The sequence below is a fragment of the Pseudoliparis swirei genome, chromosome 7 (assembly GCF_029220125.1).
Source record: "Pseudoliparis swirei isolate HS2019 ecotype Mariana Trench chromosome 7, NWPU_hadal_v1, whole genome shotgun sequence".
Lineage (NCBI taxonomy): Eukaryota > Metazoa > Chordata > Actinopteri > Perciformes > Liparidae > Pseudoliparis > Pseudoliparis swirei.
In genome coordinates this window covers 6,120,246-6,147,894 of record NC_079394.1, presented here as the reverse complement: position 1 = coordinate 6,147,894, position 27,649 = coordinate 6,120,246, and the positions used below count along the sequence as shown (strand labels likewise).

At 43.7% G+C, this 27,649-nt stretch overlaps 1 protein-coding gene across 2 annotated transcripts; it reads right to left on the bottom strand.

Annotated features, from left to right (window-relative positions):
* Positions 1–92: 92 nt before the first annotated feature.
* On the bottom strand, positions 93–26,566 carry igsf9b (immunoglobulin superfamily, member 9b). Of its 2 annotated transcripts, XM_056419928.1 has the most exons (22): positions 26,486–26,566; positions 19,008–19,103; positions 17,172–17,378; positions 10,560–10,706; positions 9,053–9,204; positions 8,780–8,897; positions 8,326–8,467; positions 7,752–7,897; positions 7,481–7,623; positions 7,257–7,397; positions 7,064–7,180; positions 6,820–6,970; positions 6,604–6,715; positions 6,338–6,513; positions 5,996–6,234; positions 5,714–5,798; positions 5,457–5,627; positions 5,301–5,337; positions 1,486–4,804; positions 1,157–1,326; positions 771–976; positions 93–554 (listed from the first exon to the last, which is right to left on the bottom strand). In XM_056419928.1, exons 2-19 carry the CDS (start codon positions 19,066–19,068, stop codon positions 1,612–1,614), a joined length of 5,538 nt encoding a protein of 1,845 aa, XP_056275903.1. In that variant the 5' UTR covers positions 19,069–19,103; positions 26,486–26,566; the 3' UTR covers positions 93–554; positions 771–976; positions 1,157–1,326; positions 1,486–1,611. The 2 variants fall into 2 exon arrangements, with proteins under 2 accessions (XP_056275903.1, XP_056275905.1); XM_056419930.1 differs by lacking the exon at positions 771–976.
* Between the last annotated feature and the right edge of the window lie 1,083 nt (positions 26,567–27,649).

Below are 27,649 nucleotides of genomic sequence, written 5' to 3'. Positions count from 1 at the left end.
GGAGATGGTAGTGGAATTGCCTTGAGCCGTGTTTGATTGGCAACACAGGCAACATTACATACTAAAACAATTTCCACAAACAGATCATACAAACCTCCATATGAGCATCCCTTCATTATCAAAGGGGAGTCTTTAATGTGATGGACAGGAAGTTGAAATACAACCGTCATCATGTAGCATGCTGCTGCTTTTAGAAAGCAAGTCTCCGTCATCTGTAAAACTGTCTAAGTCCAGGGTGAGCATTTCATTTATCAAAGGGACCTTGTGTGCCTGATTGTCATGGTTTAAAAAAGAAGAAGAAAAACAAAAATCTCCAAAATACAGTTGCGCAAGCTTCTCAGAAAAATAAATAATCCCTTCTCGGCTTCATTATGCAAAGCACAATGGAACAAGTACAAGAAAAATATGACATCAGCGGATAACAACGGAGGCGGTACAAACTTTGAACCATTAGTTTTCTTCCGTGAGAACGCTCCAGTGATGTGTGACTATGTCCAGTACCACAGTGCTGTCGTCTGTTCATTAAAACTGCTTTTTGGTATCTGTCTCAGTACCTGTGAAAGACAAAGAGGAGTAGAGTATCAGAACAGTCCTTCAAACGACAACCTTTCAAATGTTTGAGCTGTGACGTGAGCAGCATGGATCTGGGCAGGCGCAGATCCACTGCTCATGGGTGACACAGTAGCAGGCAAGAAAAGGATTCAGGCAGGTGAACAGTGAGAGGTGGAAATATAGAGGGAAGAGGTGAGCGGCCAAGCGGAATAACGGACCGAGTTGCGCCGCTAGAGTAGTGCCGAGCCGGAGTCTGAATCGTGGCCCGGGTCGAGGCAGGGCTCACGGGAACAGATGGGTTCCTGAGTCTGCCTGAACTCCTGGTATTCCTGGCGGAGAGCGTTGAAACGCGCTTCGCTTAGGGAGCGGCTGTACTGGCAGCGAGATGGGTTGGAAACTGGCGGGCTGACTGAGGGACACGGGCCTGGGGATGGCATCAGGGAGAGGAAATGCATGGATGGGAAATGTCATGGGACGAGCTCACAATAACCACACCACAAGGGTACGGGGTGAACACATGCAGCGACATCCAACGAAGCATCACACTCACGACGCCACATGCCACACCACCAACATCACACAACGAGAAAGAGGACAAGATTACCTTTCTGTCGCCGGTCCTGGAGGCCACCAGCTTGATCATTTCTGAGCTCCGACCAGCCTCTCCGAAAACCCATTTGTGACTGATCAAACCTCATGGCCTCCAGGACCTCCGAGTCCACACACGCATCAGCAGAGTCCCACTCATAACTCTCGTCTACTGACGTGTTCCTTCTAATGAGGTAGACAAAACAAGTGGTCAGGTCACAGGCATCGCCAACGAGAAACAAAAACAACAGTATTCATGTTATTTTGGTAACGAAGGTAAATTCCTCTGCCAGGAAGACACTCCAGTGAGTTTGTTGTTATTCTCCAGCTGTGGTGGCGTTTCACCTTTTCACTCTCCTCTCAGGCGGCTCCATCTCAGATCTGTGCCGCTCGCTCTCCTCTGTGGTTTCGGGGGAGCTGAGCAGTGTGGGCGTGATGGACAGGGACTGTCGGAAGAGACCGGCGCTGCCTCTACCACTGCTCTGACTGGCGTAGCTGGTCCTCCCCCCCTCCCTGGTCTCTCTGACCTCCCTGATCTCCGTCTCCTCTCCTCCTCATCACCCTGTCTGGCTGTCTGTAACTTTCTGCCTCTCTGGATAGAAAGGGGGCATAGTGAGGCGAGGGCCAGCTGATGCCTCTGGGCATGTAGGGCCTCGGAGGGCCTCTGCTGGGGTCCATGGGTCTCATGCTTTCCCCTCTGGATCCTGGCCAGTGTTGGTACTCGGGGACAGGGATGGGGACATATTTAATCGGGGCGGACCTCATGGTATCTTGATAAGAGGGAGACCACCTGGAGGCCTGTGGGAAAACAGTGGGTTGCCTTCGTGGATCGGAGCGTTCCAGCATTGGGGACATTGAGGTTCGTCTCGGTGGGTACATGGAAGGAGTGAGGTAGGAAGGGTTTGCTAAAGATCTTTGTGCGTGGTGAGACCTCTCCAAGCTCTCCATGCTGGGTCGTCTGAATGGGGCGTACTCCCTCCAGGAGGGTCCCGGCCTGGGAAGGGAAGGTGGACTGCGACCCAAACTGTAGGACTTCACCCTGACATCTGGGTTTGGGAACTCGTCCCAGTAACACTTCTCAGAAATATATGTCCTCGGGCTCTCAAAGTGCTCCCACCTCTGTGAGCCTAAGCTGATGGACTTCTTTAGGAAAGGACGCGGCTGTCCCATTCCCGAGAGTGTCCTACAAGGGCCTATGCTTAAGGACTTCTTTAGAAATGGCACAGGGACTTGACATATTCGTGATGCGATGTTATTCGTCCTGCTGCCCTGAGAAGCTCGTCTTTGGGATTGCTCTGAAAGAGACTCACGACTGTCTCCTCTGCTCTGTGGGTGTTTTGACACGATATCTGCCATTCCTCGAGCTGCACTGAGCAACGTGTGAGCTGACCTAGATCCAAAGCTGGACTCAGGTCTGTCTGTACTTTTGCTACCAATCCGAATTAGTGTTTTCTCATTATACAGCTGCTTGCTAGTTTTCTCTGGACCAGGTGACGATGGCGTTGCGTCATCTGGAAATCTTACTCTATGTGAAGTATCTCTAGCGTCCACATGGAGGGAGTGCTTATGGCCTTGTTTTTTACCAGAATAAAAGCCGGCTTCTGCAGTATGGGGGGTCGAGTGTGTGTTCCGGTTGTCCTGAACATGAACATCACAGTTTTTAGGAACGATATCAGGCTTAACCACGGGGGATGATTGCTTTAGTTCTGAACTTTGTCCAGCAGTGTCTGTCGCTGCAGCATCTTCCACAGGCTCATCCACGCTCATTTCAATGAAACCCGGGAGGCTCAGGTATTCAAGAATTGCACTTGTCTGCAGTGGGGACATCTGGGGAGATGGAGTGGCAGGCTTTGCCTTGAAGGACCCTGACGTTCCAGGGACAGAAAAGTGGGACTGGTCACTATCCACTTCTTCTACAAGTGTCAATGTTGAAACGGGGCTTGGACTTTCAGAGAAAAGACATTTTTCACTTCTCCTGGAGCGTGTTCGCACACCCTCTCTTTCAGAGTAAAACCCTGAACTTCGCCTGTCATCTCGGGCCTGAGTGTCTTTTCCTTTGGCCTTTGCCCCTACTTCAATATGTTCATAGGGTAAGGTAGAATAACTTGATGGACTGGGATCCCTTGTGGCTGTGTAGTATTTTGTAGTTCTCTCAGGCTGACTAAATTGTGCGGAGGCTGAACTCTCAACTGAAGGACCTCTGGCAGCTGAACCCGAGGGCTGAGCGCCTGCATATGAATGTCTGGACCTTGACGCAACAGCACCTTTGTCTTGTGTCTTTTCCCCTAAGCCCTGCTCAGTCATGGACTTCCTGCATCTATCCTGCTCTCTCAGAGGACTCAATGACCTGGCTCTGTCTGGTGTTTCTAGACACAGAACAGGGGGGCTTTCAGAGCTCACGTCGGGGGACAGCATGGGGAGGGAGGTGTTCTGAGTGACTGGAGAGCGTGACGGATCAACAGCAAGAGAGTCCTCCGTGGTTTCCCGACGCGTGCGAGCATGCTGGGAGCTCTGTGCAGGAAGGAGGCTGGTGGCGGATGTAACAGGACTAATGTCCCACTGTATGCAAGACGTAGGGAGTCGGTCCATGGGACTGCTGGCGTTCCCAAAGTAGCACGCCTTTCGATAGTCAGATACTCGACTTGTCTGACTTGAGGGCCGGTGTTTCCGTCTTATTGCTACATCCTGTGGTTTCCATATAGGCTCTTTCTCTGCATTGGGTGTGTCCCTTTGAGGGCTTTTTGTCTTACTAGACTGTCCATCGTCTCTCCCACGACCTCGACTTCTTTGATCGGCTGTATAGCTCTCCAGCTCCCTCTCCATTTCTTCCCTCTCTTTTGCTCGTTGGACACACTTATTAATACTCCCACCCTCCAGCTCGCTGTCAAGCTGTGAGACCATGGTGCTGTTATTAGTCAGCTGACTCTCTATTGGCTGGTAGTTTGAATGGTGTTGTCTGTCTCTGTCTCTATTCAGCAACTCTGTTCTCCTCACAAAACTTGGGATGAGATCTTCGGTGTGGCCTGGTATGCGATATCTCCTGAGAGAATCGCTGGGCTTTTTCTCAGTGTTGTCTGAATAGAAGCTGGCTCTTTCTAATAGAGCCTCGGAGCCTTGTTCGTCATCAGAGTAAAAGCAGCCGTGACGGGAGAAGTTTCTGGCCATGGCTCGTACTCTTCCAGGCGAGGAAGGCGGTCTGCTCAACTCTGGGACGTCCACAGTGAGAGGAGAATCCTTCCTCTTGTCCTTCTCTGAGCTTAATATGCTCGACTTAGGGGAGTCCCTGAATGACGTCCTGTTGCTCCCTGAACCACTTGCCCCACCATTACTTTGCAGGACCTCTATTGTCGAGTTTTTCTTATTGGAGGGGCTGGAACCCTGTGGCAGGGGTTGGACAATGAAGCGCCCATCTGGGCCTCTGGAGATGGACTCCAGAGCAGATGGTGAAGTGTCCTGAGAGCCCAGGTGACTCTCAAAGAGTGTATAATGCGGTGGCGGAGATGAGTTGGACAGAAGTTGTTTCCGCTGGTCGTGGTATTCCCCACGGCTGCCTTTATCAAAGGACGACCGGTCGAACTGTGAGGAGGATTTGGGGAAGAAGGGAAGCTGCGGACACAGCTTCAGCTTTAGGACACTGTCCGGGCTGCGAGGAGGTGAGCGAGTTCTGAGAAAGACATGGACAATCATTTATTTTTTGCTTAGAACAAACCTTAAAGTGCTGCAGGTTCTGATAAAAAAAGTATTAAAGTGTCTCCACATACATCAATACTACATCAAAGAAGAGATTGTAATGATGTGTTTGTAGTCATTGTTGGTTTCAGTCAAAATGTCATCAAGTATTATAAATATGTTATTTAATAAAGTTATGTAGTTAGAAAGCAGGAGCATTGTTGCTGGTAATATAATTTGTGAAGTTATTCCTTAACTGAAATAATGATCGAAAAGGACAGGGCATGTCGTAAAGTTTGGGATTCGTGATGTTGAGGCTGTAAAAATAAAACTGATTTAACTAGACTAAGTTAGCTTTGAGTGTTTTACCAGTCTACTGGTGGCTATAATAACATTCCAGTTTGATCATATGGACTGTTACAATCTAAATACAAAATTAAGGTAATAAAATATTAAAGAAAATATAGAGCTGTACTGGTAAGGACACTTACTCTGGGGATGAGCTCTTCTGGAGAGCAGACGGGAGATCTAAGAGAGAAGGAAGGATTAAAATGCAACACGGTTGAAATTGTGTATTTGACGTAAACTTGGAAGTCGAAAATGTCACTTTCCGCACACAAACCAAATGTTCAAATCCAACGTTTTACCTTGTCTTCTCTTTCTGCGCCGACGCTGTCTCCTTTGACCCATGTAGCATGCTGTCACCAATGAGAGAATGATGGCCACAAACAGGAAGCAAACTCCCCCCAACACTCCGGCCAACAGGGGCTCAGGGATGAACTCCAAGAAACTTGTGCGCAGGGGGTAAATCTCCATCCCTGTAATCAGGTCAATGCCGTGGAATGTTGGAACCGTGACTCAAAACGCATCTAACGCTCTTAGTAATCTATACAAAGCCACTTACCTGTGGTGGATGCATTGACAGACTCACTCGGTTCACTGAGAACGTTGTTGCTACAAGACATTAGCCTCAGATCATAACTGGAGTCCTGAAGGAGAGGCAGATCAGGTGTTTGATTAAACATGAACTAGTATGCTCATGTTGTTATTGTCATACACGTGTTTGATTTAACACAATGTGTGGCCAAATAACTAGTTATTCTACATGTGCAAAGCAAGAAATCCAGAGGCCACACTGATTGATCTTTTTAAAGTACAGCTGAGTAAGACATTATCTGATCGGTACCCTTAACAGTCCTTGTACAAGTAGTTCACTCTGATTGGCACTGATGTTGCTGCTGAGGATGACCCATTGGCCCCGATCCCTGCGGGCCTGCAGCACAAAGCCCGTCAGTGGAGAGGATGGCGCCCCCGGAGGCGACCACTGGAGGAGAACACCTCGGTCGGTCTGGTTGGCGGACAGGAGTATCGGAGGATCCAGGATTGGGAGAGTGGTGACGGCCGTCGGTGATTCTGTCGGCACAGCTGACAGAAGACCCAATATAAGATCAAACTGATACATACTGACAGCAAAACATCATGAGAGAGTGAGAGAAACTCCAAACAGAACATGTTCACTTGCACAAACCTTCAGTCCGCACAGAAACAATTGCACTGAAAGGTCCAGAGCCGAGTTTATTCTGAGGTAGAAGGCTGAACTGATAGCCGGTGTCAGCAAGTAGCCCGGTCACCAGCAGGTAGTTTTTAGATGTCGGCACAGGCAAAGACGCCCATTCATGTTTTCCTCGAAATGCCTGCTTGAACCTGGGAAAAATGTAAAACAGAAATTATAAAGACAGAGCAGAAAACAGTTAGAATTATTTTTCATACAGTATGTATTTTTATGTTACTGACCATACAGTGAACTTCTGGGTGTATCCACCATCATAGCCAGGCACCCAGGACACATTGGCCTGGTCCATCTCCGTGGTGACAGATACTGAAGATACAGCATGAGGACTTGTGCCTGAGGAACAGAAAAACTCATATTTAAGTTTGAACTGTTGACAATACGCGTGGCTGCGCTCAAACGAACACGATGGTTTGCTGAAATAAGGTCGGCCCGCTCACCCAGCACCATGACCACGGTGCCTGCGCTGACAGTCACTACACGATTTGTGGCCAAGCACTCCCAGCCCCCTTGGTGATCTTTACTGAGCGGCTGCAGCAGGAGGGAGCCGTTAGCCATCACCGTGTACAGGGAGCGAGGAGTAGGGCCAATCTGTGAAGAGGGACAGGAACAGGTTACAATAAGGCAAGAATAAGACGTGTGTGTGCAGTCCAGATAACTATCGGAGTAGAATATTTTCTGTACCTTGCTCCAAGTTATGTTTGGAGTGGGGTCTCCAACGGCTTCACAGGGGATGATCAAGTCTCTGCCCACCTCCTGGAAATACTCGGGCTGAGGAAGCACTCGGAATGATGGTGGGTCCTGGAGGAGAGGGAGATTTTTACTTCCGCCCATGTAGAACTTTGCACACTACTAGGAAAGGGACCATCAGCCTCACCTGCAAAATGACCTTGGTGGGTTCAGACTGCCCCATGGTGCCATAACTGTTATAGGCCGTACACGTGTAGATGCCTACAGCATTGTCATTGGCTGTTGCTATAAAAACAGAGCCCTCTGAGTTCACTATCCAACCTGGGAACTGGAAAGATCAAAAGAGGAAGAAATGATGCAACGGGATTCATGAGGATGTGACACTTTGTGTTTCTATGCTGCGTAGCTTACCTTGTCAAGATTCAACTTGTTCCCATCTTTGGTCCAGTTGACAAACAGCACAGGCGGATCAGCCTGCACTGGGCAGATAATTACCCCCTCCATGCCTGAAGGCAAGTACGTTTCCCGGGACATTCGGCCCACGCGTGCAGGGTCTGTTATGTAAGAAGAGGAATTAATCACAAAGTTGTGAAACAAGATGTTCTTGTTCAGGGCATTCAGGGTTATAGAAGACACATGGGTACATGGAACCACACACTTTCATAGCAAGCTAAACCCTTACGTTTCACTTTGAGGTATGCAGAGGCTGAGGGCGGGGTGAGTAACCCATTAGATGGGATACAGGTATAGTTGCCAGCATCCTCTGGGATGAGATTAGGGATCAGAAGTGTTCCATCCACCAAAACCTTCACTCTGGATTTAAGCGACCTAAAGCCAAAAGATACAACACAGGGCGCAATTTAGGAAGTGATCAAATTGACAAGAAAACAAATTTCACTGGAATGAAAATAGATTGTTAATCAATTGAATGTTTGAGAAGGTAATTTTAGAATACATCAAAATGATCTGAACCGTAATCCTCTTTGTTTTAAATTTATAGCCTGCTCATGGTGGTAAAATTAGATTATTAATCTAATTAGATTACATTAGCAGCATGCTTTGAAAACAGGCTCTATTGATCCATTGTGTATATTTAAAAGGCTTCCTTTAAACAGTCTACCCAGTATTCCAATTAAGTACATTAGGATACTGTGATTGATTATGTCATAATAACTATATTTTACATTCAACAGATAACAAGTATGTTAAGTGTCTTGGGTTCATAAATACATTATTCTTTAAAGACATGTACTCACTCAATATGGTAAACATTCTGTCCTTGTTTCAGCCATTCGTAAGTGAGGTTGGAAGGGTAGGCATCAGCCTGACACTGCAGAACTGCATCCTGGGACATGTTGAGAGTGGTGTCCTCTGGGGAGATGATGATGATTGGAGGTCCTGTTGACGAGTTGGAGAAAAACATAACCAACCCTAATGTTAAAATTGTGTTTATATAGTGATGCAGCCAGTTATAACATAGATTAAAGAGATCAATGGGGAGCGTTGGAAGGCTGTGAATCAATGCAACAGCAGGGGATGGACTGTAGGTGGCAGTATGGACTCTGTAACCATGATGGTCAACCTGTTCAGTAGCACAGTCCAACCAGAACGCTTTTGAGGAAAACAGAGTTCAGAAGATACATCTTTTATCTCAGAAAAGGTAATAATAATAATATTAATGATGTCTTTCCTTGACAGTTCAACACTGACCTTTAATCTGCAGCTGCGTAGAGTGGGTGAGGTTCCCCTCTGAATTGGACACGTGACATTTGTACACTCCTGAAATATTTCTTGTGACAGAGGCCATAGACAAGGTACCATTGAGGACCTAAGAGAGGATAGAAGAGAGAAGTCAGAGGACGATTATAAAACTGTCATGGAGTCTGCTTAAAAGGAACATCAAAGCTATGAATGGTCCAGAAAATGTTAATTATAAAGTATTTCATTAAAATACAGCAAATGCCATCTGTTAATCCACCTCACTTTTATTTTTTCATGTTTCTCTATTTGGCTCTCATCTTTATACCAGACAACAGTTGGTCGCGGGTTGCCATGGGCTCCACAGTTGAGAGTCAGTGAATCTCCGAGCAGAACCTCTACGAAAGTCGGTGGTGTCTTGATAAACACAGGTGGAGCTAGAACCAAGACAGAACAGATGAAACATTATTATTTACATATTCAGTTGGGAAATAGAAGACAATCAGAGCACAAAATTGACTGAGTACTAAGTGCAGACATCCACAGTCCACCATGGCATGTTCTTCAGCGTGGACATCTCGAGAAAGGCCTTAAATGTTTTCTTAAATAGTTTTGGTGTGAATTGCTGTGAGAGGTACCACCTGTAGTTCTTGGTTAGACGCTTTGGAGATCTACAATTCAGTTTCTGAAATTACACTTGTATAATAATATTTTTTAAACGGATGCTAATTTTTTAAAATATATTTTTTCACAAATTTCACGTACCCCCGGGAGTACCTTCTCGTACCACACATTGAGAACCACTGATCTAGATGATCCCTAGACCCTGTAAGCAGTTTAATTCCATCTTCGTGGAGATGGGTTGGTGGATCTACTTGAATGTTCATGTTTGAGATTTATGGATCTTGAACTCCACTGTGTGAAATTGAAATGAGACCCTGTACATGCTTCCAAATGTGATGTTTTGAGTACCACACATTTAAATGAAGCACAATCTCTGGGATGCCACCAAACTTCAGCAACTCCGACGAAAGACATCTAGACTGAGATAATTGTATGTTTAGTTGTACATTTAATTTTTCCTGTGTTATTGATGGGATGATATGGACCTCACCATCATGTTCATGTTATTTTCTCCAATGGAACCATCAATCCTAAAATATTATGCACTCATTTCATTGGAATGAGCTCAAGGTAAAATATGCCATAATCTATGTACAAGGCTTTGTTAAGTCTGGTTTTGGTACTGCTTAACATCAGCAACATGTATTCATATGATACTCAATATATGCACTGATGTAATAATATTATGTTCAAAGGTGTCCAGTCATCTGCAACCTGATGCAGCACATGTCGGCCTTTCATTCACCGTCGTACAATCATATCAAATCCCTACCTCACACTCAATGGACCTCACTTTAAACTCGACTGTGGGAGAACCAGTCTGTGTGTGTGTGTGTGTGTGTGTGTGTGTGAGAGAGAGAGATAGTAAGTGGGATGCCACTCTGATTTATGCATTTAATCTTGAGCCCACACAAGCCACATATATGCTGTCCTGGTCTTGTTATTCTTTAGAATAACTCCTATGATGACATCAGCTCAGAGCAGGCTAAGCAAAGACAAGTTGGGATCACTGTGTGCACAGCACGTCACACAGAACGCCCTGATATGCTGCTATCACACTTCAGCTCGCCAGCACCTTCAGAGTCGGAGCCAGGCTCCACGCTGTGGCCGTTCTAAACAAGGACAGTGCCAGTGATGATGAGCAGCGGAACAAACTGCAGTGCTGCACCTGTGATGGAGAGGAAGGTCCATGTGCCGTTTCTAAAGTCGTCTTTTTTGCTGTCCAGGAGCAGAATGCGACATTCGAACCAGCCCTCGTCCTCCGGGGTCAGCCGATCCACCAGCAGAGAAGCACCACTGGTCAGCGATACACGGCCTGTGGAAGGAGGGGTGAGGGGGCCACGGGCAAGGGACGAGAAAGAGAGAGAGAGGGTCAGCACACGCACACACACACACACACACACAGCCAGACAGGCAGAGTCAGCACATGCAGGAATAGGGCTTACCATCCAGAGGACACAGGCATCCAGTGTCACATAGCCACAGTCAAAGTCAGACTTTGTGCTGGCAGACAAATTCACACACAGTGTGAACATCAACTGTAGCTCTAATGTCTGTTACAAACAAGCAACCACATAATTACGACTTGTGAAAATAAGGGCTGACAAAATGTGAAATTTTAGGATGAGAAGTCCGTGGCTCTTAAATTGAAGCGCAAACACGTGAATCACTCAAGCGATGATTGTAATGATTTGCAAAATATAGATGGAGCTGGTGTTCTGTCATTTAGGGTTTGGGTGGCGGTGGAGTGGAGAGTTAGGATGAGCATGCCAGGAATACTTGAAGGCAGCTTCATTAAATCACCCACAAAAAAAACTTGTTTTCTTCATTTAATTTTTCTAGTTTTTCAGCGACACTGGGCAGAGAGTTAAACAATGATGACCATGACACACATTTGGCTCCTTGCACACATCTCCCGATCACTCAAACACACACACACACACACACAACACCCCCCCTCTCCTCCTCTGTACTTCTTACAACTCCTTGTGAAGCTTTGAAACTTGATCTGCTGGTTGCCTGGTGACTGCAGCCTGGTTTTCAGGGTACTGAAGTTACCCACCCTCCCTCCCCCTTCTTTTGATTCTGTCTTTCAATGAACTCTTTTTACCCCTTCAATCTCAGAGCTTTAAACGACAGGAGGATGCATGCCGTGGGGGAAACACAGACGTTGCACGGCCCGGCCAAAGCCATTTGAAAGCGAACAGGGGAATGTGGAGAAGTTTCCTCCATCTCGTCATATTTGTTTGTAGCCGACAGACTGCTTGAATAATAAAAGAAATCTCTGACACGTTCAATCCTCTGTGCAAAGTCATTAACTAAAGAATACAAAATGTAATTCTCTTCATTTGATCTTCTGATTATCTCCCAGTCAACAGACTGTAAACAAGAGCAGAGAACTCTTGAATGTCCAGCAGCCTTAAAGCAACAATAATCACGGGAAACCCAATATCCTCACTATTCACACCATTTCCCCCCCTAGACAGCAGTGCCTGGAGGAGAGTCTAAACGCTAGTGTGAAAATAATTCTACTCTATTCGCGGCCTTAAGACAGGGTGAAACACACACTTAGAGTAAAGGCAGACAATGGCTAACAATTAACCCTGCATTCCTGACTGGGGCTGTTGCTCTGCTTGATAGTTAGGTTTAATGTTTGACTGACCTCCTAAAAGACCAGTGTTTGATGGGCAGTGCTCACTCTCAAAGCACCATAAAATGAATGGCTCTCATTTCAGTCAGCATCTTTCAAACAACTGGGCAGGGCAAAGGGAGAGGAAATGTGCAGGCAGATGATAACAGGTGTGCGGATAACTTTAGGTATTTTCCTTTTATCTCTCTCCAAGGGATCCTCCCTGCTTTGCCCATTTTCCGACACAACCTTTTCCAGCCGGTCATGGAATCAACTGCCACACCGCTGACGAAGAGGAAAAACACTTTCACGTGCAAAATCGCACATACGCTCTTTAACACACATATAATCCTTGTGTGGCCATGTATTATGGGATACTCAGAGATTACTGTGGCTAATCGCACCCCTTGTTAAACTTTGTAACGTGACTGAAACGCAGCGTGTGGAAATCCCTCTGACTGACTGCACTGATCTCGTGGGTTCAGAAGCACGTGGGTGTGTACAGTTGATTTTCAAAATTTGGTGGGCGCCCTGCCCCCTGGGTCTCCGCAGGGGAATTCTGGTTTCGCTGTTGAACACTTAACCCTTTCCCGTAACCTCCCTCTTGTCCGTCACTACAAAGAGATGGCAGCCCCCCCTCATTCTCTCAGGTTACCATAGTGATGAGACGAGAGAAGAAGAAGAAAAAGCCCGGGCTGTAGGTTTAGATTTGAATTCAATTGCTGGAGAAACACAGTCGGGCCAAACGTGGGGAGGGGAGGGGTGGGGAAAAACACATTTAGAAAAAAATAAACTGTCTTGTGTCACGTCTAGCGGCACAAGAGGCAGAAAAGGAAGAGAGGGTTAAATGAATGAGGAATGTTTTCCTTTCAGCCTGCGGATAGACAAAAGACTGACGCTGTGTGACAAATGTTGCTTTATTTTGATCTGAATGTTGTATCTTTGGACTTGAACTGAAATCTGAAATGGCACTCTCTCTGCTCTGAGTGTTACAAAAAAGGGTTGCTTTTCTCTCTGAAGGCCCAGTGCTCGGATACAATGCAAATATGCTCCAATATCTACACAACTGATGAAAAACAATCAACCATATCAGTAAAAACCCAAACTGATTTTCAGTTTGAGAGGAATTGTACGAGAGGTTACGGAGAGGTTACTCGTATTGTGTGCATCGATAATCCATTGACAGCCTATGAGAGGTTGATCTTTCTGACCTTTGTGCTCCGAAACTCCCCAGCAGACACATTCATCACTCCCCCTGGCTCTATATTACCACAATGTCTACAAGTCCTCCTCAAGAGACAAACATGATGGGACTCTCTGGTGCACGGGGAGAATGGTTGAAACAATAGCTGCTGCTCCTTTCGCGTATCCCCCCCCCCCCCCCTCACCCTCCTTCTCACTGTTTTTCCTCCAGCATCTATCACATGACAGATCCAGTCTACCTTAAAATGATCTTCTGTTTCCAGCAGGTTGAGCTTCAGTGACGCTAAGCGTAGAAAATGAAACACTAATCCACCAGTGCTGTGTAAACTTCTAAGACTTCCTATCAGCTAGAGCCAGGTTCACGCCCAGTGGGTGGCAGGTTGGGAATAACTCAGCTTTCAGAGTCGCTGGCCAGGAGTAGGCCTTGCCTCACGGTTTCTGATCTCTCATTCTTTCTTCTTGTTTTGAGACAAGATTGATGAGGTGACATGAAAGCACTGCCATGCAACAGAGCAAGGGACACTTTACACCACGCACATTTAACCCACATGATTCTAGTGCATTTTTGGTTACATTTAAGCACCAGGGTTGCACGTGTATTGTATCTTCTTACTTTTGTGGCAACTCAAGCTCCAGCACAAGAGTTGTATTGTTCCAACGCAAAGAAATCAACATGTGATTTTTGTATTGGGGGTTCCTACTGGTACTTGCTGACATTGTAACACGTGGAGTTTAGTGAACTAGATGCGATACAATCGTGGGGGTGACTATGGAGGAAGAAAGATCATTTTGTTTGGAGAAGCATCATCACTGCTTTTCTTTGTCCATCCGTATGTGCATAAGAGAGCCGAGCGGAGGTGCATTGTGGGATGTGTTTTGATTTGAATACAATCATAAGTCTGGGACCGGCCCCCTGCCTCTGACAGCTCACCCCTCCCACTCCCCCAAATTTCTCTCTTCAATCCTCCTGTCGCCCTAATCAGTTTAACCCTCTTATGAATAGCTCTTTGTCGTGAGATAGATTACAGTTAAATCTGTCCCTCTCGCTCCATCCAGCTTTGTTAACCCCTTCATCAGCAAGCACACACACATCTCACGTGCTGAATTTCGCTACAGCGGCAACTGAACTTGTCACATTAGCACTTCTCGGACATGATCAGGGAGCAAAGTATTTAAAAATATGGAATTTGGTCCGCTGAGAGGTGTTTGAACAGGTTTCTTTTTTAAACAGAACTTGAGTTTTGTTTTCTGGTCAGTAAGAAATAAGATTGACGTTAATCATTAATAGTTTCCTAAAATTTGCTTTAGTTACTCAGTTGACCATTAGAAAAAAATGCTTTTATTGTGGGCAATGCTGATATAAAAATTAAACCCACGGTCAGTTATTTTAGTAGTAGATATATTAATCGACAGAAGAGACAATTGGACTACATTGATTGCCTAGCACAATACTGACTCTGATTTTAAGCTCTTAGGAATCTGGCCGGTGACACACCTACGGCATGCGGTAACATACCTTTTGTAAAGGCCTGCCGCTTTAAACCTGGGAAACTTCCCGAGCTGCAGCCATCTATTCTCTGGTCATTGTTTCGTTGTTTAACACACATCATCTTGACCTAGTTATAGCGGAAAAACTGGTTGATCAGTTTCACCTTTCAGCTGGGCTATTTTTGCAAATAGTTGCATGATTGCAAAAGTCGAGTAGTTCAAAGGCTTTAGAGTTCATGTTTTGTGTGTGTGTGTGTGCGCACATCTGTAGATTTAAGTGTGTGTGTATGCGACGTGCAGGCCTTAACCTCTGCAGTGATCAAAGCTCACACTGACAGCGTAATGAAGGCCTGCTGAGATCTGGGGGTTTACCCATTGTCGTTCTAACCGCAGGTCGGACTTCCCTGCTCACAGTCTCTCCTGATTTACTTCAGCACACAGGAGACATTTGATCTAACCCTGCAACAGTAAACCATCCTGACTCTGCAAAACTTGAACATATTGTCTCAACAAATTTTAATTCAAACAGACAATAATAGTGTGTCAGTCAGAGTTTATCCGGCTGTTTCCTCTTTGTTGTGAGTTGACTAATGTTCAGCCCTGCAGGGCAAGCTGGGTGTGCTCCACATAGGAAGCGGGATGTCATACCTTTCTGGTTCCCAGACAAGAGAAGCTCTCAGAGGCCGAGACAAGTTGGTGTCAAGAAGGTTGAAGGAGGAACACAGCACGGGAGCCGTGACAATTTTCAAATACAGAGCGCAATCTCAAATACACCTGATATCGTATCAAAAAATGTTGGTTTAATGGATTGAAATATTCATCCAAGATATCGCTGGCTTTGATTCTTCCTTCTCAGTTTCTAAAAATGGCCTATAGCTATGGTGAGCTTGAGATAAAGCAGCAGACCGAGGACAGACAGCCTTTGGGAATGCTTTTTATGTTTTATTTTACTCTAATTTATTGTGCGGCATTTGCAATAAAATGAGTGCACCAAAGGAAGGACAGGAAAGCGATTCAGTAATGCATATTGAAGTCTGACACCTTACTTAGCTTTAATGGAAGCAGCCATTATGTTGTAAATCCATCACCGGCTCTGAAAAACAGTACAAGCCTCACTGCTACTCTCTTGTTGCAGATCTCAGGCACGCCAAGACAAAGATCAGGAAGAGGTTGCCTACTTGGCTGTCTTAAGGTTAAATCTGAAATCCCCCAACAATTTAATTTGAGGGTAGAACACATTAGACCCACAGCGCTGACACGCTTCACATGCTGCCATCTGCCTCCAGTGGGAGGGGAGATGTGAGGATCTGAGGCAGACAGGGGTAAAGCCCACACCAGACAAGTACACACAAGGGATAGATATTGCTTATTATTAGGACAATGTTGTTTTCTCCATTATGGCTGCCTGTGAATCAGATGACTGCCCCGAAACAATGATATGGTTAACAGCCTACAAGAGGGTTAAACATGCCAACAATATGAGCTCGGCAGAGGTAGCCCGTTTGTGATTCAAACCCTCTTGGGGGGCTTTAAGCGAGGTTTCCTGTACATGTTAGTGACCTAGTTGGGACAGTATGGTATTTTAGGTGTCCTAGTAGTCCTCTTGGCTTTGGCAAAGCAAAAGGAGGTTGTGATACCCCTCTTTGTCTTGTGTCTACTGGCAGAACAATGAGAGGATTATAGGGCTCCAGCAAGAAAACTCCCATTATTCCCAATGCTGAATCCATCCTCCTTCCAGCATAACAATCTCCCCTTACTGGGTCACCCTTCAGCATACTAATAAAACACTGCCATCAGACCACCAAGCCCCCACCTACACTCTTAATCCCCCCACGCACAGCGTTACTGGTACCCCCCCTCTTCTTGCTCAGCTACCCTACCCCCTTTAACTGCATCCATTAAAACACATCCATTCTTGCCCTTCCCCTTTCCTTGCACTGCAACCGCAGTCTGGACACACACAGACTGAACACCAGCAGTAATTACAGGGATTGTGGTTTGGATGGATTACCTATTTGGAGTTTTGTTTCATTCAAACTTCCCCTCCCCAAGTCTTCAGGAAGACCAGCAATCTAAACCTACTTAGGTCTACCTTTGCTACCTTCAGATGATTGGTACTCGAGGTACAAAAGAAATGTCACACGGACACTTCCATTCACTAAAATCCACAGAACTATAATTAGAGAAATCTGTCAATTGGTAGGCAGTCCCATGAATCTTTTCAAAACAAACTGCTATAATGATAGCGCCAGAGACAGCTCTTCCTCCGACTACTGAGACATGTTGTCAACGCACTCCATTAGAGTCTTTGTGCAGTCAAATTGCTGAAGCTCGGGAAAAAATGGATCGTTCGGGTCTACTTAAAGGGAATGGCTTGTACCACATGCCGTTATACACAATGTGTTCATCATGGGTTTTCTGAAAGGAGTCTGTAATTTAACACATCTGAATAACTCTTACCCCTGTAGTTTGGATGAACTCGAGGAGCATACACTCCAAATTTGATGAGGATGGGAACGTTGTAACCTAGGCGCACCCATTCCACTACATGCAGAGGGAAGAGGTTTGGGGTGGTGGCGTCTTTGGGTGTAGGGGTGAGATTGCAGCTTAGTTCTGCAGAGGCCCCCTCTCTGGCACGAACCAATGATGCCACACATTGAGACACACCTGTAAAAGCAAAAGCATATCAGGGTAAAGCAGGAGATTCTGATAGCACAGAATACAATAACCCAAACAAATGTAAAAAACATATGAATCATGCTCTAGAGAGGCCTGGGAAATACGGCAGTTATGGCTGCCATAGTAGCCGGATTAACTTCTTTTGAATTTGTTAGTCATTCATTCGTGTGAAAAATATTTGCGATGCTGAAAACAGCTCATCAAATATTTGCAGAAATATTTGGCAGAGTGGAGAGAGCAGGACAAATCAGGAGGCCAGGACACAGAACGATTGGTGGCAAAACACATTGACATGAATCGACGACATTCCCAGAGTATTTCCCTGATAAGAACCTGGGTCATCAGAGGACATGTAAAGCAATGGAGTGCCATTTGGTGACAAGATCATATAGCTGCAAAGCATGCAAACACACAGCAATCCCATTAGTGACACCTGGAGCATCCTCTCCTCCCTCTCACTCACTGCCATGTGCTCACATGGGTGTGTGTGCGCAACTGGGTGCCAGTGTTTACTCTGCTACTCATCTGGCCTGGTGATTGCTTTAATCTCAGAAGGGGGTTGGTGGTGATACTCTGATGCAGGGCAGCAGGACCACCAGCCAACCTCCCACCACCCCCTGGGGTACACACATGGTCTGCGGACCATCAAAATCAATCCCCCTCCTCCCCTCCCCCCAATCGAACACATGCACGCACACAGAGAAGCGTGCCTCGTGCTGGGGGTTGCATAAATCCCAGATTGATCTAAATCCACACCGAGAGATATTATTTAATTTGGATCTTGGCCCCATTCTCTCTTCATCACTCATGGCTCTTTGTTGTAACCCCTCCTCTTTACTTTCTTCAATCTAAGGCAATGGGAGCTTTGCCAGATTCATTATGGTGTCACACAAACTGTATGGAGGCAGCTAAATGGCAACATATGCCAGATGCTTTGCCGGGAGGGACATACTGCAGGTCTTGTGGACGTTGGTAAACAATGAGCTTTTGGTGAAGCTAAGCAAACAAATGGCCAAGACAAATGGAGGAAAACCAACAAGTTGTCTCAAGCTGAGAAAGCCCGATGAGAAGGTTTTACAAAAAGGCTAATGTGTTTGAATTTGTGAATGTGGAATATTTTTAACTTTTCAATTTAAATTCAACAGATTATTTGACTGAATTCAATCTAGATCCTTTTTTCAGTTATCATCATCCACCTTTAAAACAGTTTACAGCACAAACTCATAATCCAAACTAATAAAAGAGAGAACACGATTATAAATTAATGCTTCCTTAATCTGATAAATGTGCATCAAAATACGTCGTCAAAGACTGAAGATAAACAGTAAAGCAGTACCATCATCATGATAATGCAAATGTGATCCAAAGCATATTTTCATCAAAGCGAATGACTGTACATGCATAAGTCATGTTTACATGTTAGTGTTACATACGTGTGTCTGTTTCTACTACTGCGTTTTGATAGTATGGACCCATTTTATGAATGATCAGATTAACAGTTTCTTGATAAAGCATTTTACAGAGAGATTTGAGGGAAACTATGAACAAGGATGCATGAATTATGGAAATGTAATGTAAGTGTATCTGATGGATCCATTCATGCATTAGTATACTTACTTAGCAGACAGATGGCTACAGCAATGGTGACAGCCTGAAGCCACCGTCTCTCCAGTCCCATGGCCGTCCGTCACACTCTTTCACACATCTCCCGACCTGAAAGAGAAAACCACACATTGCGTTTACTCTTCAACCGAACACGACTATCCCATTCACAGATTGACACTGCTGTACATGGACCTCCCATAATCCCTCTAGTTCACATCAACTCAGAATTCATCTATACACGATATTACAGATGCTTCTTAGTTGATAAATAACTGTATTCTTTGAAAACACTTAATCCTCTGGAAAATTGCATGTCTGAGCTGTGATTAAGGCAAAAAGGACATTTCAACAAGTGTCTGCATCGGCCCATGTGTATACGTGTGTGTGTGTGTGTGTGTGTGCGTGCGTATGTATGTGTGTGTGTATCCACAGAGAAGACAGGGCTCTACTCTAAGTGTATATACAGATTAACCTGATGCCTGTGATTGGTTCAGCTCCTCCAGACGGTCTCGTCTCACGCCAAATAGGCCAACAGCAATTGACAGGTGACACGAGCAATATTGAAAGATGCGTCTCCCCTCAACTCCAGATGTTATCGTAATAGAGCACGAATAAAGGCTGAGGTTGGTAGTTTTTGCATGACAGAATGTTTGTGAATGAGGATTAGTCCTACTGTTCAGATGTTACTCGCTCAGTGGGAGTGAAGGAATAAACACGACTCTTAAAGTGGATTAAAAAAGAAAACAGGGAAATCTTTTTTTTCCTGTGTAATAAGCAGTCAAACGAACGATGTAAATGACTGCACATCAATGCATCATCTAGAATGTTATCTTCAGTTATTTAAACTAAATTACAAAAAAAGGAAAAGGCAATCCTATCTAAATGTCTATCCAGACCACAAGTAACTTTTGACAACCTCAAGAATTAGTAATCCTGTTGTTGCTCCCGTCTGCTCTTCATGACGTGCTTGTGGCTACAAACTGACAGGGCTGCGCCGACACTGAGCCGATATATTACAGAGGAAGCCTGGAGGGCAGCTTTGTCTGCAGGTGCAGGAAAAGACAGAAGACAACCAGATTATATCCTCAGGCAGCAGAGCAGAGCAATGGGCCATGTAATTGTCATGGACTCGGAGAAGGCCTCCAATAAAGAGCCCAAATATTTCAACCAGGACATGGAGTCAAAAACAGTCCTGCAGCAGCGCTCTGTCCGTTCACTGGACCTGACAGCAATGTGAGACATGCAGAGCTCAAAGTGATTATGATCCTCATCTGTCAAGTAATTTACAAAATATAGAATAATATATATATTTCCTATTCAACTCTTCCAAGCTGAGAGGGGTTAACTCGGTATCTGAGGTGAAAATTGACATAATTAACCACTTCTTACAAATCTCACATAACCATGTAGAGCGAAGACTGATTGCAGTCACTTCTGTAGTTAAAATGAAGTTTAGATGTGTAACACTAGTGTTTACTTGTCTGATGTTTCACAGGATTTCAATGACACAAATTGCTTTAGCTCTAGTCATGACTTAGCCTTCTGGGCTGGACACGTGTAACACCCACACTAATCCCACCCTGCTCTTCCAAGTGTTAATAGTGTAATTGAATTAGAGATCAAATTGGTGAGACAAATCAAGGACACAGCTGTCATCTGGCTGTGAAGAGATTAATCACTGCTAAATCAAGTCACTATCCTCTCCAGATTATTCTGCTTGCTTGGTGTCCACAAATGTTTGCCGAGATTACAGTCGGTTTATTTGCTGTAGAGCCAGAAGGTTGTGTTGTCGGCATTTTATAAAGACCAGACGGCAAGAAGCAAAGTGGACTTAGTAAAATGCAACTATCATTAGACACCTCAATTGTAGAGGCTACTTCTTCCATCTCACTTCCAATCAATTACTTAATAATTGCAGACTCAAACCAGTGAAGTAGTGCAGTAGTCTTTTCAGCCGCCTTGTTCACTTGATATGTGACACTTACATTGAAGGTTTCTAATCTCTTCTCTGACACTCACAGAAAATCCAAGACAAAAATTAAACATTTCACTTATTGTGTGTGTGAGAGCATGTGCATGTTTTCCATCAGTTTCCCAAGCAGAACGATGTAAGCAACATATACAGGTCTGATAAAAAGTAGCATTACTCTTTTAGTAATCCTTGTTAATCCTGACAGGGGCCGTAACCTCAGCGCCAAAAAGAAATCTCAATTTAGCAAGGACTATTCCCACAAATAAAGACATACCCACCCCAAAGCCTCCCTTCAGATCAAAAAAAGGGAGAAAAACTAAGAAAAAACTAATAGGAAAGACCTCAAAAAACAAGGAGGGGATGAACCGGAAAGGATCCCAGCAATAGATGTATGTTAAAAAAGGATGTAAAGAGATAAACAGAACAGGAGAATTAATGGGATTGGATATGAATAATTCATAATAGTAGTTATGACAGAGTGTAGAGATAGTTCATAGTGGGCATAGGATGTGGTGGGGGGGAAATAGTGGGTGGAGAATTGGACAGGTGGTGGGAGTCTCCAGCAGGGAGTCAGATGATCCAGACGATCCATCAGGCAGATAGGAGGCGGCCCATCAGGATAGGGGTCCGAAGGACCCATGAGACGTAAAGAGAAATAGTAACGGGGAGAAAGCAGAGTTAGTAAAGCAGAGAGAAGAGAGAAAAAAAAGGGAGAGAGAAACTCAGTGCATCCTAAAGGAATACGCAGTGGAGAGAAAAAGCATATAAAGGCCCTAAGCAGCAGATCAAGGGTTCATATGAAACTAAACATAGCCTCAAATAGTCAAGAGGTCCAAGGAAGGTCTTAACCTAGGTCTTTCTGTCTCAAGTTCGGACTCTTAAAGGTCTTGGCTGAAGGAAGGTGAAAAGTCCGGACTGAACTGAGGTGGTAAAGGCTCGAGCCCGGACTTACTCTACTACTCTCTTAAAACCATTCTAGTAATACTAGAGGTGCTCGTGAGGGTCCAAGGCTGGCAAGCTGGCACTACAAAGATCTGATGGAGCATCAAGGCATTGTAGGTCAAGGCTAGAAAGGTTAAGAGAAGAATTGATTTTTGAAGTTAAATTTTGATGGAGCCAGACATTAGCAGGAGCCATGTGATCTCTTTCTTAGTTTTTGTGTTTCTTAGTTTTAGTGAGCTTGGCAGACTTCTGGAGGATCCTATGTGATAGAGAGGAGGAGCAGAAGGAGCTGCCTAATCCAGTCTGCAGTAATCAGTAATCCAGTCTCGATTCTAATCAATTTTCTTTTTGAGATTTTTTTCTTGATTTTCTGCTGATTTTTTTTGAAGAATGTGTGATTGAAGAATGAAGTTTTGCTTTATTTTTTTTACAGGAGTTATTAAGATAAGCATCATCGCCAAGATTCTTAAGATTACAGTGGTTGCCAGGGCAATGCAGGCAAAACTGCACCCACAATCCACATCAAGAGATAATTGATCTCTAAGCCAGATTATTGATCTATTCGTTTTGCATCTGTAAGTATCAATTCGTGCGGTTTCATCCATTTTTATGTTTTTAAGACATGCTTGAATTTTTTTTTTTGAGTCTGCTCTCATTTTTATGGTTTTATAAATATAATATAGTTTTTATCAATACAATATGAAAGTTTGTGTCGATATGTTTATGAAAGTTTATGGTTATAAGGTAATATAATTGGGTAAATAAAATTGGAACAGACAGAAGTGGAAAGTGATTCCGTGATTGGTTATGGTAGCGTATCGTTTTACACAACAAACTGAGATCAATCTGATATCGATAATATAAATTAATTATAATTGCAAACTGAAATGCTGCTCACTGCTCAGTCAAAATAGAAATGTGTCAGTCTGTGGTGTCGAATGTGGCACGGTCTAACAACACCAGGACAGAGAGAAAGAGGAAACTATGACAGAGCCATTAAGTCATATTGTACTCACCAGTGTTTAAGGTCCAGGTGTGTGTGGTGTTGTAATTTGTCAAATTTGAATCAAATAAATAAACTATTATGATGTGCAACTAATCAAACTATATGATTTTGTTTCTCTGATTGAAGGGGAGAGAGGAGAGGAGGGTGAGAGGATTCTGAGGTTAGAGATCCAGAGGCTATCCAATCAGGAGTCTTCAGACAGGAGGTTTAATAACAGAGTTGAAGAAGGAGTGTGGTTGGTGGCTGGAGAGACACATTGATAATATCTAAATTAAATTAAAAAATTAAATTAAAGCAGCGCCGCCCAGAGGCAAAACCGGATGGGTCAAAGAGGACAGGTAGTAGGTGTTGAAAATAATTGTGAACGGGTTGATGGAAAGTTGTTGGAAAAAAACTCCAAATATACATACACCAATATTTAGCGGTTTCAATTCCATTTTCCAAGAGGATTCCACTGCAGGACAGATGGGCAGATTATAATCTTTTATAATAGTTAAAAATTTTTCATTAAAAAAAAGTAAAGTCATAAAGTACTAAGGTTTATAGGAATGCAGGCTCACAACAGAGCTGTGACTCTCTGTCAGCCTGGCTACAGTGCTGAAGAGAGTTGCTGTGTTGTTTTTTTTTATATATTTGTGTTTTATAGGGCTAGCTAGGCTTTTCTGGAGGGCCTTCTATATCTTATAGACTATCTGGCCAACCAAAAGCGGAAGGATTCTAGTTGATTGAGCATTGGCCATATAGCTTCAGTGACGCTTGCTTCAGTTTGCGGGTCTGTTGGGGTTATACCAGGAGCCTCCCTCCCTCCTCTTTTCTTCTCCTCTTCTTCTCCAGGTCAGTCAGTCCAGTGTCTATGTCAGAGCCTATGGCACTGTCAACAAGTCAACAAGATGATCAATCTGGGACGGACTAAAAGTGTGAGAGAGGTTCCTGTTATATTGAGACATGTCAATCAAATAAGAATCAGATCTTTTTCTTTAATCTAGCATTATCAGTTAGTTATCTATCTAGTGTGTTTGACTAACACGGAGTACACCTCGGTAGTAGAAATTCAAAGTTATGAGGGTTGTGGTCTGACAGAAGAGGAAGTGGAGCGTTCAAAATGTCAAAATGTCAACGCAAGTAAGAACAAGATCAAGCAGTGTGGCCAAGCTGTGCTGGGTTTGTTTCTGTACTCTCTGACAAATCGAGTCCAACCAGGAGATGAGATGAATGCAGCACTAGGCAATCATTATCAACATCCACATGGATATTAAAATCTCCAACAATAATAACTTTATCGGTTTTAAGAACCAAACTTGATATAAATTCTGAGAATACTACAAATTCTGAGAATACTACAAATGATACTCAAGGAAACAATTGCACAGGTTACCAGAGCAATCTCACAGAGTACATATAGTACATGTGCCGGTTATTTACACAGAACTGGTTTGTGAACTAACAGTTCAGCCTTGTCTGGTTGCACCAGCCATACAACACAGCAATCAATCCATGGATGTTGTCCCTGGCACTGCAACCCAATTTAGTATCTGTCTTGACATTTATTTGAACTAAAGGAAATTAGCTCAGCACGGGAAAGAAGCCCTAGTCTTGTGATTGGGAAAGCCTACTGTGTATGGATTAACATAGTGATCGCTGGTGACCTAACATAGTGCTGCTGCACTGTATACTGCAACATCATTGACTAATGACCGTTGATTGAATACTTGTTGTTTATTCACAGAGAAATTTGAATAGTGCTACCTTTACTATGCAATGTAAGTTTTCAGTAATTGTACGATACTAAAAATGACATGAATAAATCACCAATAAGCTCTTAAACAATTGGACTGATTTCATACAGCTCAGTGGTCTCAGGGGAGTTGGGAGCGACATGAGTCTCGTGAAAGCAAAGCAGCTAATATCCTTCTTGCATGTCCGGAGCCTTTGTCCTTCCCTGCCCCCAACTCCTTGGAACAGGTCAGTCCCATAAAGCCACTTTCAAGACACGACAGTGAGGGGAACTGAGGGTCAAAAGCCAAAGGTAACAAGAACCGAAGGTTACTGTTGAAGATCAAGAGATATTAGATCCAGAACAAACCTTAAATATCTAATCTCACAAATATGGTTCTTATTTCTTCTATAAAAAGGGAACATCTCTTAATACCCAGATGTAAAAGGCTCTTTCAGACAGGTCAACACTAAAACATACATTGGTGACCATCTATGGTCCCTAAACTTTGTAAGGAACTTTCTCCAATCTCCTTTAATACATGTGCTTTTTAAAATGTTGTGTATGTTGTTTGTTCATTGATACCCCACGAGTTTGATCATTCAATAGCGACAAACTGAATTTATTAACCATCATTAACACAGCAATTTGAAGTAAACTTCAACTGATGAATGACTTGTTTCTCAATGCAACAAATTACATTCAGCGTGACAATCTGCGAACATGGCGCTGTTTGTCACACAGTGTTTTGAATTGTGCAATACACTGGTGAAATATTAAAGCCCCCTAAATATTATATTATGTGAGGTATTACTGTGTAAAATAACACTCGAGTTGATATCCGACATGCTCAGACTTTCTTTAAAATGAAGGTCCTGGATGATATGCTCAACATTTCAAGGATTATGGAGGAAAAATGCAAAATGGCTTTGGGAACATGCAGTAGCTGTCGCCCATAAATAATTTTAAAGCAATCGCAAAAACAATCTTGCAATTTTGAGTTTGCCATAATGAGTACGACTGGAAGTACATTTTCTTCTCTCGTATACTTTCTTTTTCATTTTTTAAAATGTTAAATGCAAATCGAAGTTGTTGACAACCTGATTAGAACGAAGAAAGCTCGTGTTATGGCCCAACACAAGGGATTACACACATCCAGAGTGATGTGTGCCTCTGTGCACCTCATGACTCACCAACCAGTAATAACAAGCACAACATAAACAAAAGGAAGGGAGAGCAGGGAGCACCCATCATGTAAAAAAGCACAACACGCCGCTGTACAAAACACGCCACCTTACAAAGCACAGCACGCCGCTGTACTAAACAGCTCAAATCAGGTTCTTCACAGTGCACCATGTGGAGCGGCAGGATAATAGACTGTCTGGTCGATATTAAACAGACACCAAGCCTCAAGCTCTTTATTTCTGCACCTCTACAGTGGACTGTGATGTTCGGTCTTCATGTCGCCATACAGACCTCCTGTGAAACAAAACAGGTGCATCTTTTGTCTGACTGGTGAGTCTGTTACCAGCTGAGAGAAGGGAGCGCTGAAGAAAAAGAAGAAGAATGAAAACAACACTATTCTGACTATTGTTCTCAGTATTTTCATCCTGGGGGTGAGAACAGAGTTCCCTTTTGGTTCATTCCAGTGTGTTAAACCTATTCACTGGTATTATAAGAAGAAAAAAACACTCACTCTGATTACAAGTGGCGCATGGGATACACTAAACATAAACAAAGGAGCAATATCACACTGTATCTACTCGTAGTGCATTCTTCTGTGAATATTAACTAATGTTGTGGCAAAATACAGGACCTATAAAGGATGCTTTGGCTCTGCCAGCACAGCTCCTTACCTTGCTTGAGGCACTTTTTCACAGAAAGCTGAAAGTGGAATCTTTCAATCCATTGATGATGTTCTTTAAGACTCGTATTGCATACCAAATTCAGCCATCCATTCCTTTCTCTTCAGCAAGAAGTCAGATTAAAACGATTTTGAAAATAAAAAGAAGAAAGTGTTGGATAAAAATGTGGCAGTCACATTTTTGTGGATACAAATTAATTTAAATCAGCCGGCGGCGTTCATTATGATCCGATTTCCAAAAAGAATACTTTCAATAAAATCCATTAACTCGTGCCACCTTCATCAGTCCAACATCAGCCCATTTAAAGTCCTTTTAAACTTTCCACGCCTCGGCTTTATGTCCGCATTCGTCTTTTTCCAAATTTGCTGGAAGTATCTTTAAATATAAATCGGAGATTATAATTAACTTTACAAATATGTAGAAATGGCCCTCGGTCAACACTATAACGAAAAACGCACACGTTTCATCAGATAGAGAGCACACACTGCACGTCTGAGCACTGCTGTTGATACTCTCGCCGTGTCTCTCCTCCCATTCTTATAATTTCCCCCTCCTACTACAGGGATGTTTAAACTAGCATCAAGTCACACAGACAACAATCAGTACACTTCCGGTTACAGCTTTCAAAATAAAATCACCACTGACGAACGAGGTGGGTAAACACTCATTGCTAATCAGTGTAAATTAGTGCTGAAACTATCCGTCAATTTAAGGATATATCGAGCAATTTGAGCAATACATCAATAGCTCCAGCCACTTATTTAGATACATATCAATATGAACTTTCCCTTGTTTATTAAATGTGAGAATAGCATGGGATATCTTTACACTAGGATTATTTGGTTGGACCAAAATAAATCATTGTTGCCAAAGATGTCACATTGGGGTCTGTGAAACTGTTTTTTTCTCCATAATTTAAAAGGACGAGATTAGATAAATAGGTTAATCAATATAGGGCTTTTTAAAAGACAGGTGTTTGGAAAGGTGTTAAATTCAAAAATGAATATTGACTGAATTCCATTTAAATTATTTTCCAATGCCATGATCAATGTTATCAGTAACACTAAAAGTACAAATCTAAAATCAATGAAAAACTGTTGTATGTTTTCCATACTTAAGTTTCACATTTTATCTCGAGCCAAACGCTTTTATGTT